Source organism: Phalaenopsis equestris, unplaced genomic scaffold (genome assembly GCF_001263595.1).
Source record: "Phalaenopsis equestris unplaced genomic scaffold, ASM126359v1 Scaffold000054, whole genome shotgun sequence".
Classification (NCBI taxonomy): domain Eukaryota; kingdom Viridiplantae; phylum Streptophyta; class Magnoliopsida; order Asparagales; family Orchidaceae; genus Phalaenopsis; species Phalaenopsis equestris.
In genome coordinates this window covers 2,800,242-2,814,292 of record NW_018164496.1, presented here as the reverse complement: position 1 = coordinate 2,814,292, position 14,051 = coordinate 2,800,242, and the positions used below count along the sequence as shown (strand labels likewise).

At 34.8% G+C, this 14,051-nt stretch overlaps 1 protein-coding gene across 1 annotated transcript; it reads left to right on the top strand.

Moving 5' to 3' along the window:
• The first annotated feature begins 3,149 nt into the window (after positions 1-3,149).
• On the top strand, positions 3,150-4,960 carry LOC110019334 (transmembrane protein 136-like). Its single transcript, XM_020716965.1, is given in 6 exon segments — positions 3,150-3,272; positions 3,275-3,399; positions 3,654-3,794; positions 3,906-4,025; positions 4,105-4,200; positions 4,573-4,960. Coding segments are annotated over 6 exon segments (684 nt in total). The 5' UTR covers positions 3,150-3,190; the 3' UTR covers positions 4,693-4,960.
• Positions 4,961-14,051: the final 9,091 nt, after the last annotated feature.

Sequence of the window (14,051 nt, the reverse complement as noted above, 5' to 3'; positions counted from 1 at the left end):
TCCTAAATATTTTCAATTGCAAACACTGACCAACATTGTTTCACCTTTCTCAGCTCCTGCATACACTTCTTGACACGTCTTCAACAGTTTATCATTTGGCAGGAATTTTGAGGCGAGCAGCGGGGATTTCGAAGCAATTTTCAGGCAAGAATCGTTCAAACTGTAATTAAAAATTATTTGGACCTATAGTTAAACTGATTGACTCGACGAGATAAATCATTTGACACAAGAATTGATCAAATTCGAGACAATTCAGGCTGGAATCAGGTCGCTTAAGACACTTTGGGAAGGTTTCGATGCTTAAGTGAAGTATCAAACAAATTCCGAATCTGAATAGTTTTTTTGTCAAATCAAGCGTCTCAATAAAATGAATCAATGAGCTCAAGATCACTAAATTCAGAGGTCTTTTTTAATTTTAATTTTTAAAAAAAAATTGAATTTTCAATTTGAAGATTTGTATCATTGGTCATAAAATAGTAATAATAATAAATTAGGAAATCTTTCATTATTATTGATCAACTACCATTCGTTTTAAATTTTCTCCTTAATTTTTTGATTTATTTATCATTGTAATTCCTATAAATAAAGTTGACATTTAATGATTTATTCCCGTTATCAAATGAAAATTTAAGTGAAACTTTCTCTCTTTTTTTGGGTGCTTAGTAGCTTCAAGTGTGTCTTTTCATTGGTGAGATTAGTTACTTTTCCCCGCTCTATCTTTACTTTTATTTTTGTTATTATCTTAAGTCTTAGTACCTTCCTATTAACATCATCTCAACACCCTTAGATTTCTAAAATACCATCCTCTACTCAACCCTACTCTCAAACCCGCTCTAAAGATCCCCTTAAAAGTCTTAGGCTAAGCTAGACAAGCCCGGAACCTAGCCTTATTATTTTCCCTTTGAAACCTACATTAACTTCTTCAAACTTAACCATCAACTCCAGATCATAAATCCATAATTGTAAGGCAACTACCTCAACTTTAAACCACTTTCCTAAAAACTTCTTCAAAATCTGTCCAAACTAGCCTAATTTATACTAGTCTAGACATTCCAATACCTATTCAATATTAGAACCTTTAAAATTCCATAAAACTCCAAATCTTATATACATATCATGTCTCCATCCTCTTTAAGGCTCACATCACCAGAGGTGTATTCGAACCCTCGACTAGAAGGTTCTTACACCAAGAATGCCAACCAACAGACCAGGATATATATATAATCATAGTGCTAAGTAGAATCATAGAAGACCAGACAAAATCCTCTTAAGCCCCACTTCAGAATTCTTCCCCACTATAAGTTACAAGAAAAGGGGATATTGTGTGGTTAAGTGTGTAAATTTCTAAAAGTTTAAGCTGGCAAAAAATTCAGACCAGTTGTTATATGTGTAAAATGAGAATACTGTTGTTTCAACATGGGTTGCAGATCCTTGGGGTTTAACTCCAATAGGAACAAAGCCTTCTCTTTGATCGGTGGTTTACCGATAGCTTTCCAAAACATAAATGCTCGGATTGTGTGGCAAAAGAATCTCTCTCTTCATATCTGCATCAGTAATGAATATTTTAATGCAGGAAAAACGACGGCAAGCTAATAAAAAACTTCATGGAAGTTTACATATGCGGCACACAATTCTTATGTATTTATATATCTCACATCTAAACTTTCAAATTTACATACGTTGGACGTTGCACTTTGGTGCTTTAAACTTATGCATGAAAAGATGTATTTCACTTTTAAAGAGCGGTAACAGTGTTATGTTTGATGTGATATTAAAGATTTGAGCGGTACAAGTGTAAATATGAAAAGGTTAGGCGTGCGATATGTAAATACATGAGAATTGTGTGCTATGTATGTAAGTGCCCCCCCAAAAATTTATCTTGTGCTCATTACATGTATCTTGTTAATTAAAAATAAAATGAAAAATTTTAACAATTTAGATTCGCATGTTTATCATGCTATTTCTTGAGTTTTGGTTTTGTTGGTTTTGGATGCAATGATGGATCCAGTTAGGCTCCTGGGGCTCAACCGATCTCTGGTCTTAACTTTTGGCATCTCAATCTTTGCAAGTATTTTCTATTTATTGATTTTGGGGTCATTGTATGGCTGTTACGAGCTGAGATGTATATTATAATTCATTTTGGGTGGCGCTACTGCCAATTCATTTCCCCAGGGTGTTATCCATAAGTTGTGTTGGCTTTCCCGTCCCTTCTAGAATCGAATTGTTGTGATGTCCAGAAAAATATTCTGTCTAGATGTCTATAAGTCCGGGCGGTCAACCACGAACCGCCACGTTGCCGTTGATGATGTGTGTGACAACGTGATGGCCGGTGGTTGACCATCCGGACGTGCGGAATCCAGACAGAATAATTTCTCCTCGAGTTCACCCATGTGGTGTTGATTGGTTGATGGCTTTCTCGATCCTGTCATTGTTGTTTTGATTTAAGAGTTCCTTAGTTGATTCAAGTTTTCTGAATGGAGCCTCAATAGGAGATTTTGGGTCTGTTTGGGAGGACTTTATAGGTGCGGTGCGGTCATTTGCCGCAACTTTTGGCAAAAATTTACTGTTTGGTTCGTAACTATGTGACACAAATTTCGGGAAACGGACAGAAAGCGGGCCGCAACATTACTTTTATATATTTACATATATTAATCAATTTAATATATAAAATTTATGAACAATTTTAACAAACAGGGGCAACATGGTCTTTTTTTTTCAGAAACAGCTGTCTCACAGCTGCACCAAACAGATTGTCAGCTCCAGCTGCTTTCTGAGATAGCGCAACTGCGCCAAACAGACTCTTTATTGGGTCTCAACATCCGATGTCTTCCCATGTTTATTTGATTTGCTTGTAAGAATGTTTATTTGCATTTCTTTAATTCTCCACTTTTCTAAAGAATATAAAGGATTTGAAGAGGGCTGAGAGGCAATAATTGTATATGAACAGTTTATTGAATAATGACAAGTATTGCATTCAATGGTTGTTCAGCGACTTCCATTAAGAAGGGCTTGGTGGCCAACGGCTATCTACCTGGACATTCAAATTATTAATGAATTATTTTAATTTATACATTAAAAAAATATGAAATCTATACTATATCTCAGTTAATGCCAAAATTAATTAAGCAATATTAAAACAGCCTTTTCTTTTTAGCAGCAGCACCATCTGTTTCCTGAAAGCTCAAATTAGATGGAGGATTACATACTGAACTGGATTTTTTCTGGAGTTGTTTTTTGGGCTACAACTTTCATAATCGTTAGAGGAGCTCTTCCTTCAACTTCTGCAACAGAATCGTCTCCACAATCCATGCCCTGCTTGCTGTCTCATTGTCTATCACTTCCGTGCAGGATTGGAGCTGTCCAGTTTGCCCTCTGGCATCAAAATCTTCTCACTTACAGGTAGTGAATCTTCAATATTTTTGAAAAAATTCAACTTTCAGAAGATTTCAGTTTGTTAGAACACTTATTCATGCTTGGAGAGAGCTTTTAGAAGCCAAATACTTTTAATAAGCAATATTGAATCTTCAATATGTGCTGATTGGCATTAAAATTGAAGTTTGTAGATTTTCATATCATTTATTTCCAACAAAATAAACCACAATGCTTATAGTATAGAAGCAAATTTTGAAGACTGACATCACAACTTGATGCAGATGAAAATACTAGCAGTCTCTCTTTCATATCTGATCTATGATTTGGTTTGCTGCCAATTCGAGAAACAAGCGAGTATCGACAACACGGTGCATCATGCCATAAGCATAGTTGGCATTGGATCAGGCCTTGTCTATGAAAGAGTATGGGATCAATTAGATCAACATCAGAAATGAATCTCTATCTGGTCTAATTTTTAGTTGGTTGTGTGCTTTTTCATTATTCTTTTTTTTTTTTTTTTGTATAATTTCAAGTGTGGATCTGAAATGGTTGCTACCTTATGGATCACTGAGATATCCAGTCCTTTTTTGCACATGAGGGAGATTCTTAAAGAACTGGGTTGCAAAGATACAGACCTTAATTTAGCATTTGATGTAAGTATCATGAATAAAATAGTATGGTTTTAGTTTCTTTTGGATATCAAGAGAGTGAGTTTTTCTATTTTTGTTGCAGATTCTCTTTGCAGTCATCTTCTCCCTGGCAAGAATGGTTGGAGGACCATACCTCACTTACTTAACTTTGACGGCAGAGAATCCCATTCTTGTCAAGGTACAAATCCGGACCCATGACTTGGGCCATTTTTCCTTTCAGATTTTCTTATTGTACTCTTTATGTTGTTCTGAAGGCAACTTAGAATATTAGAGGAAGAGAGAGGAGATGCAGAGAAGAGTTGAGAAGAGAGGGAACTTAGAATATTGACATATGAAACTATAGAATTTTATGAGATTTTCAACCGTTCTGGGCAGCTTATCCGCTTGGAAACTGCATTTGAGGAGCTTATCTGAAAACTCAGTTTATTTTTTACAATAAACGAGGAACGCAGATTGAACCCGCGGTCTGCGTTTCCGGATAAGCACAAGCTGTCTCAAACGCACCCTTAAGTCAGATTGGAACATAATACTTGTTTTTTGTTTTCATCAGATGATGGCATTGGGGTTGCAGCTGGTGAGTGCTTTCTGGTTCTACAAGATCCTCAGAATGGTAAGATACAAATTGAACAAAAGAATGGCATTTGATAAGCCAACTAAAGTTGAAAGATGAAGAAGCTTCATTGTTCTGCTGGATTAGCAGCAGCCAAAATTAACTTTTTTAATTGGATCCAACTGCGCATTGTTCTTCAGAGTGTTTGCTGTTTATGTCAACTGTTGAGCAATATGAAAGAGTTGTTAAGTGTCTATTTTGTATTTCCTGCCTGATTTATGCTAGCATAGACTGTTAAATATGAAGAAAATAACAGTTTGTTTTTTCCATTTTATGTCATATAATTCGAAATGTAGGCATTGTTATAAATAAAGTATTCTTCTCAGTTTCCTGCTATTTTGGGCATGATGTGTTGAAATATAATCATGATTTTGCTTGTTAGCACAAGATTCATTTACAATGAAAATGTAATAAGATAGGGATGTTCTTTGAAACTCATTTAGAAATTATGATTCCTCTTGATTAATGACTTTGGATGAAACTTAGGGTCCGTTTGGGGTAGTTTATAAGTGTAGGTGGCGTTTTGAAAACGGGCCGTACCTTTTGATTCGCGCGTTTCACTAGTTTATCCGAAATTGTGTTTGGGTTTTTAAATGAAACACGGGCCGCGCGTCGTTTCACAAGCTGCCCCAAACGGACCCTTAGTTTATGCAAAATGTAGTAAACTTGTTTGATGAAATATATAATTAATTTTTGAGAAATGTTTGTGATTGGTTTCTATTTGTGGGCCTTCTACATATAAATTAAACTTTAATTAAATGATTAAAAAAAATTAACTTGAATTATTCTTGGTAACAAAAAAAACCATTGAATTCTTATTTACTCAATTTCTGACATTAGTTTACATTTTAGTTATTTTTAACTAGGTTCAATTTTTTATTTTAAATGCAATTATATTTTATTAAACTAAAATTGTATTTAAGCTCTTATATGTGATTTTTATAAAAAGAATAATCCAAACTAAGAATGTCTTGTATATAATCATTTCCAACAAAATCAGGCAAAATAAATTCAATTTAATAGAGATTTCAAGAGTAAGGCTCTGTTTGGGGCAGCTGCAGCTATTTGAAGAAACAATTGTGAAACTACTGAAGAAGATTATATTTTTTAAAAAGTTGTGGAGGCTATTACGATTTTTTTCTTAAGACAAACCTCAGCTTTCTAGCAGTTATCATAGATAGTCAAATCTGATGGGAAAACGTAACTTTTAAATACAGTTTTTTGAGAATGCAGACAAAACACAATTTTGCTAAACATAAAAAATTGTGGTACGGCACCACACCGCCCCCACCCAAAACACACCCTTAATAGACTATTATTACCCTAAACATATTTCAAAATAAAGTTATAAGAGATAATTAGCTTACTATTACAGCGTCAAAAGTGCTACTAATTCACTCATTATGATGGACAAAGGCATTTGATGACAAATGTTCTTAAAAGAAAAAAGATGGAATAAAATTGGGCCTCCAATGTAATTGAAACATTACTTAGTTAAAATATGTAATTCAAATTTATATTATATATTGTCATTCAAATTTCATGGGCTTGTGCAAGTTTCATAACTCATTGAATTTTACAAAATACTAAAAATGTGGGCAAAATCATCAGTTCTAAATTTCTCATTCCATGCCTTTTTTTTCTCAATTAATCTCTAATTATTTTATAGGATATAAGATGCTCCAACTCGAACTGAAATAAAGGAGTTAGAAATCTTATTCTAAAAACTAATCTAAATAACTATTAAAATTTATTTTATAAATTGAAAATATATAATATATTTTGATGATCGACAAATCTCCACATCGTTATAGACAATCGAATCTCATCATTTGCTCATGGATCTGTACCAGAGATTTCGGCGCTCAAGGGCATGTGATATGAGGTGACACCACTCGAGATGAATGGATGAATAGATCCCTCCAAAATCGGAGTGCTAGGAAAGAGCGGGGGAGGAAGAAGGCTGACAGTAAAGCGTCATCGGAATACCCACTTACAACAGAGAATAATTGTCAGAGCCATGAATCCACGGAGGGTATCCACCAACGACAGAAGAATCGCGGGAGAGGGAGAGGAAGAGGGTCGAGAGAGGAGGTCGCGGCATAAAATTACCCGCAGGTGAGGGGGGCATAAATGCGGGCTGTAAGGTCGAACCCGCAGTCGCATTTTTACGATCTTTTTAAGAAACGCCGCCGCGACATGATAACCAAACGCCGAGGAATGTGTTTTCAAATTTTTAGGATTTAGTAAACCCTATTAAAAAACAAATTTACAAATTTAGAAGAGCTGAATCATTTGAAGGCGGTTGGGAGGAAGAGGGAGGAAGACAAGGGTCAAACAATGTGTAAAATCCTTTATAGAAGATTTTAATTCATAGGTATTATATGTGATAGCATGGCATCTATCGTTATGATTCATTTAGATCCAACCCAAATTATTACAGATTAGTCCACAACAAAAATAAAAATATAATTGCACCACATTGGTGCAATCAATATAATTTTTTTTGTTAAAGTGGACTTTGCTGCTAGAATCTTAAATTGGGTTGAAATGTAAAATTATTTTTTTTGTTATATATGGTGGTAACAACTAGGGCGGTCTAAAACGCAAGCGTTGTTCGCGAACTGTTCGTATTCGGCTTATTATGTAGCTTGTATTTGGCTCGTTCGTTAAGTAAACGAGTCGAACACGAGAAGTTTTTGAAGCTCGAATTGTAAACGAGCCGAACACGGACAGATCTTAGTTCGCTCGTGTTCGGCTTGTTTTAGCTCGATATAAAAAAATTATATAATTATTTATATGAAAAAATATTACGTGTATTATTTATATAATTATATATTATATATATTTATATCTAAGTTTAAATTATAACAACTCGTGTAGTATTGTGATTAATACCTTCTTTTGTATACATTTGGTCCACATTCGAATCTCACACTTCACATCTATTTTTTTCCAATTTAATTTTTACGAGTCAATTTCGAGCCGAACATGAACACACTATTCACGAGTCAATTTCGAACACGAGCTGATTTCGTACGAGCCAAACACGAACTAAACCTGAGCTCGCTCTCGGTTCGTTTACGGCTCTAGTAACAACAATTGGCACAAGTGATCTTGATATTAAAAATTAAAAAAAAAAAAAAAACTAGAGAACATCTACATTTTATTTTGAAAACATTTAAATGGCAAAAGGCAATTACATATCTAGCAACTAAATATTATATTTACAAATATATCACCCTAGTGTTCAAATCACATAAACATTACATTTAGCTTATATTTTAACAAATAGTTATATAAGAAACTATCCATCGTTGGAAAAATAATTCCATACGGACAATATATGCAGAAATGCATACGCTGTCTAATCTCCACCGTTCATCAGGGCAAGGGGGTATTTCGGTGGGCCCCATTTTTATTTTTTATTTAAAAAAAAAGGATGATTGACGGTGAAGATCGTACAACGTATGAATTTTTGCATACAAAGCTACAGAAATGATTTATAAGAACCATCTCCAAAAATCAGAGTGCTAGGAAAGAGCGGGGGAGGAAGAAGACTGATTGTAAAGCGCCACCGGAATACCCACTCACAACCGAGAATAGTTGTCGGAGCCATGAATCCACGTAGGGTATCCACCAAGGACAGAAGAATCGAGGGAGAGGGTCGAGAGAGGCGCGGTCGCATTTTTACAATGTTCTTAAGAAACGCCGCCGTGACGTGATAACCAAATGCCGAGGAATGTGTTTTCAAATTTTTAGGATTTAGTAAACCCTATTAAAAAACAAATTTACAAATTTAGAAGAGCTGAATCATTTGAAGGCGGTTGGGAGGAAGAGGGAGGAAGACAAGGGTCAAACAATGTGTAAAATCCTTTATAGAAGATTTTAATTCATAGGTATTATATGTGATAGCATGGCATCTATCGTTATGATTCATTTAGATCCAACCCAAATTATTACAGATTAGTCCACAACAAAAATAAAAATATAATTATTTTTTCATATATATGGTGGTACAACTAGGGCAGTCAAAAACGCTCGTTGTTCGCGAACAGCTCGTGTTCGGCTCAATATTTAGCTCGTGTTTTAATATGTAGCTCGTGTTTGACTCGTTCGTTAAGTAAACGAGCCGAACACAAGAAGTTTTTGAAGCTCGAATTGTAAACAAGCCGAACACGAACAACTCTTCGTTCGCTCGTGTTCGGCTCATTTTAGCTCGATGTAAGAAAATTATATAATTATTTATATGATAATATATTACGTGTATTATTTATATAATTATATATTACATATACTTATACCTAAGTTTAAATTATAACAGCTCGTGTGGTATTGTGGTTAATACCTTCTTTTGTATGCATTTAATCCACGTTCGAATCTCACACTTCACATCTATTTTTTTCCAATTTAATTTTTACGAGTCAATTTCGAGCCGAACATGAACACACTATTCATGAGTCAATTTCGAACACGAGTTTTTTCGAACGAGCCAAACACGAACTAAGCCTGAGCTCGCTCAATCTCGGCTCGTTTACAGCTCTAGTAACAACAATTGGCACAAGTGATCTTGATATTAAAAATTAAAAAAATTTTCTAGAGAACATCTACATTTTATTTTGAAGACATTTAAATGGCAAAAGGCAATTACACACCTAGCAACTAAATATTATATTTACAAATACATCACCCTAGTGTTCAAATCACAAAAACATTACATTTAGCTTATATTTTAACAAATAGTTATATAAGAAACTATTCATCGTTGGAAAAATAATTCGATACGGACAGCATATGCAGAAATGCATATGCTGTCTAATCTCCACCGTTCATCAGGGCAAGGGGTATTTCGGTGGGCCCTATTTTTATTTTTTATTTAAAAAAAAAAAAGATGATTGACGGTGAAGATCGTATACCGCATGAATTTCTGCATACAAAGCTACAGAAATGATTTATAAGAACCAAGAACTTTTGTGCAATTACATGATGCGTATGAATATTTAGTTTACATAGGAATGAGTAATAGCACGAACTTTAAAGCTGACAAATGCTGCTCGGCTTTCGTGTAGCTATACCTGAAGAGCATCAGCAATGGAGCCCGCAAGGCTAAGAACTTCAAAAGGAGGGATGCCTTTGACCTCTTTGACGGTGAGAGGGCATGAATCAGTGATCCAGAAGTATTTCATCCCTTTGGCTGGGCCCACTGAAAATAAAAATGTAATTTCAATTAAAATAATATGACGTACCAACTCCTCAAGGTCAACTGTCTTTGTACGTATATTTATATAAAAGAATGACCAGAGTCTATTATTCTAGTCTCCAGCTATCTCTAATATGTCTAACAATTCATGTACCACCTCCTCAAGGCTAACTGTGTCAGAGGGGATTCGAACCCCCGACCTTAGGGGGTCTTATATTGTGGATGTCAACCATCAGACCGGGGTACCCGGCACACATACACACACACACACACACACACAGATAAATATAAGCAGTGAAGAAGCGAGCAAGGATCGGCATCCCAGACCGGGGTACCCGGCACACACACACACACACACACAGAGATATATATAAGCAGTGAAGAAGCGAGCAAGGATCGGCATCACATGGCTAAATTACTCCCAGAAATGAGGAAAAAATCCTTGCTGTTGAAGCATGCGACAAATGGAAATGAGGTTACAGTTGGAAAGGCTTTCTGCTATGTTGTTCGTACATTTTCTACGCAAAACAACATTGTAGCATATATATTAAAAGAGACAACTTTATTGGAAAATGATTGCAGCAATACACGATAATATAAAGAATGAACATGCAATTGTGGCATATCTATTATGGAAAAGAGAGAACTTTATTGGCAAATGATTGCAGCAATACAGAGAGAGATGTGGGGGGAAGGGGGAATGGGGAAGTGCTATTAAAGTTGGAGTTGCACAACCCAACAAGAGAAATTGCCTCCATGCATAAGAACATGGAATGAAGACTTCCATAATTCTAAGAACAAACTCCAAAGTTTATTTCAAGTGATAATATATTATTTGTTTGAGATATCCCCTTCATAGAGAAGGATTCGGTCAACAATGTAATAAGAGAAAGTTAAAAATAATAAAAAATAAATAAGGAAAATAAAAATCTAATCGGTTTGTGGGTTAACCGTCGCTACCGTTAAGCTTAATGAGTCAAGAGAGGGATTTTCATTCAGGAGTCTATCTTCATTTCAAAAATGAAATGAAAGGGAAAGCGAGAGAAGAATCAGAGAAGGAAGAAGGAAGGAAAGTTCGTTTCGAGCTCTAAATTCTCGGCTAGCTTGTGAGAGAAGAAGATAAGAAGGAAGCCGAAAAAGAAAGGTTTGTGTAGTTTTCCTTGCCGTGCAATACTTACGCACTTGATTAGCCTCGCTGCTTCTTATTCGAGCGATGACGAAGAGGAACGAAAAAGAACAAGAAGAATAAGCCGAAGGAGAAGGAAAAATTCGTGCCTTAGTCAAGCGGCTTTGCTGCTATCTTTGCGCGTGCAAAGGAAGAGGAGGAAGGATTTGCGTGAGTGGCTTTGGATCGAACCAAAAGCCGAAGCTCATGCCCTACGTGTGAAGTTAATCCGCATCGAGTCCTGCGTAGAAGAAGAAGAGGACGAGTCCAAGCCCTTGCGGTGCTCACATGTGGCAATAAGAGGGGAAGACAATGCAAGTGTTGTTGTGCATCGACTCTAGACCGAGAGAAGGAAGAGGGGAAGAGGGCTCGTACATGTTACGAACTTAAGACCGAAGCTTATGTTAAGTCATTTGAATCTTTTAAGTTTTAATTATATAAATTTTATTTATTAAATAGGTTACGATATTAACAATTAAAATATATGAATTTATAACCGACATTGTTAGTGGAAGATTGCGTGAGAATGGCTATCGAGTCAATCAATTATTGGTAAGTTAAGTTTGAGTTATATTAATTTAAGTAATGAATTCTATATACATATTTAAGTTCATTCAATGGTGAATGTATTTGAAATCAGAAAGTACTTGAGATAAGGGAAATATAATTTTGAAAATGAGGGTATGAAAGAAAATTTGTGCAAGGAAGGAAGCCAAATTTTGAAGTATGGAATTTTCTAATTAATTTATATGTGACAACTCAATTATGTCATTAGATATATGTAAGTCTTTCTTTTAGAATGAGATTCTTATAATCATGCACATTTAATTGTTTTAGGTGTTAGTTGAAGTAAGGTAAAGAGTTGAACTTTTTCAAAAGACTTTTAAGCAAAAATGAGTATATTTTCTTATATGTATTAAATTAATGCATATTTAATAAAGAACTTATGTAATGCTTTATGAATCATTCTATAATTATATGCATTTTGTAAGCTTGAAAGTGCAAGAAAATGAGATGAGAAAAGAGAAAGAGGAATGTTTAATGTTTATTTTTTAAAGAAGAAGATAATTTAAAGGAAATAAAATGTAAACGTTTAACTCATTCAGAATTACCTCCAGATAGTACTGACAAGGGAAGCAATGTACTCGTACACTTTAAACAAATGGTAAAGGTGTACATTCGAGTGCAGTTTGAGGTGTACTTCAGGTGTCATTTGAGAATACATTCGGATATATTATTTAGGATACATTCGGATACATATTTTATGATACCTTCTGATGTGATGATAATTCTATTATAACTTTTAAAAAGGTTAAAATGGTAAATACTTAAAGTGAAATAGTAATCAATAAATTTAACATGAAAGATAAAGTTTTATTAATAAATGAACTGCATTTCTTCGATCATTCTTGCATAGCATTAACATAATAATTTAATGCATATAAATATTATAATTACTCAATGAGTCAAACTTACTGTTGAAAGTAATTCTCTTTTAAGAAAAAAAAATTATATATAGGAGAGACTTCTTTTACAAGCGAAAAATCACTCTTGCTAGATATTATGGTTGTGGTTTTTTTTTATAGTTTCCTTCAGATATTGATATATTGTTCAGTATTGACTTGAGATGTTGTCATTAGATGATGTTTTTGGATGATTTATTTTTATCGCACTCTGTAGATTTTAGTGGTTCTTTTATAGATTAGAAGATTTTATAAATATTTGAATAGTTATTTAAATGTTTTCATCGTCTGATTTGCAGTTCCAAACTTGGTTAATTCTAATTTATCAGGCTGGATGGTGACAAAAGTGATATCAAAGCAATTAAGTTGGATCATTATCTAAAAGAGTCATTATGATGATTAAATTAATTCATAAGGATATTAATAAAGGGTTAAATTATGCTTAATTATAATTTTTATTATGTTATTTCAAAAATAAAAAAATTAGAGGGCAAAAATTAAAGATGATATTGTATAAGTTGATGCACTGCACAGATTAATTTGAATACATATACATTTACTGAGATGATGACTGCAATAACGCATTTGATTCAAAACTCTCACGCTGAAGCCAGTTCCAGTGTAGGTCAAATGGATAAGAACTTGCAATTATTTCAGGATATATGACCACCTTTCTTCACAAAATGAGGAGGCCCGGTGAATGTTGAAAATTGCCTACTGAGAGTAGAAAAGATCTTAGATGGATTATCTTGTTCTTCGGAGAGGATGTTTACACTGACCACATTTGCAATAGTAAAAGAGGCTGAGAGATGGTGACGGGATCAAGTGCAAGAAAAATATGGGGATAAAACCATTCACATGATTCAGTGGGACGAGTTTGTGGACACTTTTAGAGACTAGTTCGTACTGTCGGAGGACAAATGCAAGATAAATTTATCTGATTGGTACAAGGTGGACACTCTACTAATAGTATGAGATAGAGTTTACTATGCTCTCAAGATATGCACCTCGGGTGATTCCAAATGCAGAGGAAAAGTGCCACCGACTTTTATTTAGGCTGAGAGATCTGATTAGACAATCATTGATTCCTCTTGGAATTGATGTTATTCTATCTGGTGGAGAGAGCTGGGAGGATTGAGTTGGATCTGGAGGCTACACAAAGGACGAGAAACATTTGAAATAGAAGAAATTCATAAGGATATTGGTTTCCTCAGGGCTCTCAAGGCAGATAATCCTTCCAGTCAGGTAATACTAGTGTTAAGAAGGCCAAATCTAGTAGTATAGACACTTAGTTTAAAGCGAATAAATGCAACAAGTGTGGAAGGTCTCAGAAGGGAGAGTGTCTTTCTGGATCGAATACTTATTTTTGGTGTCACCCGCTAGGACATGGCGAGGAACTATTCTGGATTAAGTCAGAGGTCTCCAGCAAAATCCAAAAGCAATGTCACACCACCTCAAAAGAGCAATGGTATGCGGATAACTGAATCTTCAGGATGTGTCGAATCCTATTCAGACCCAACAGAGTGTCCAACCCATGGTTTATGCATATTTTCACAGAAGGAAGCTTAGGACTCTCAAAAAGTTATCACCA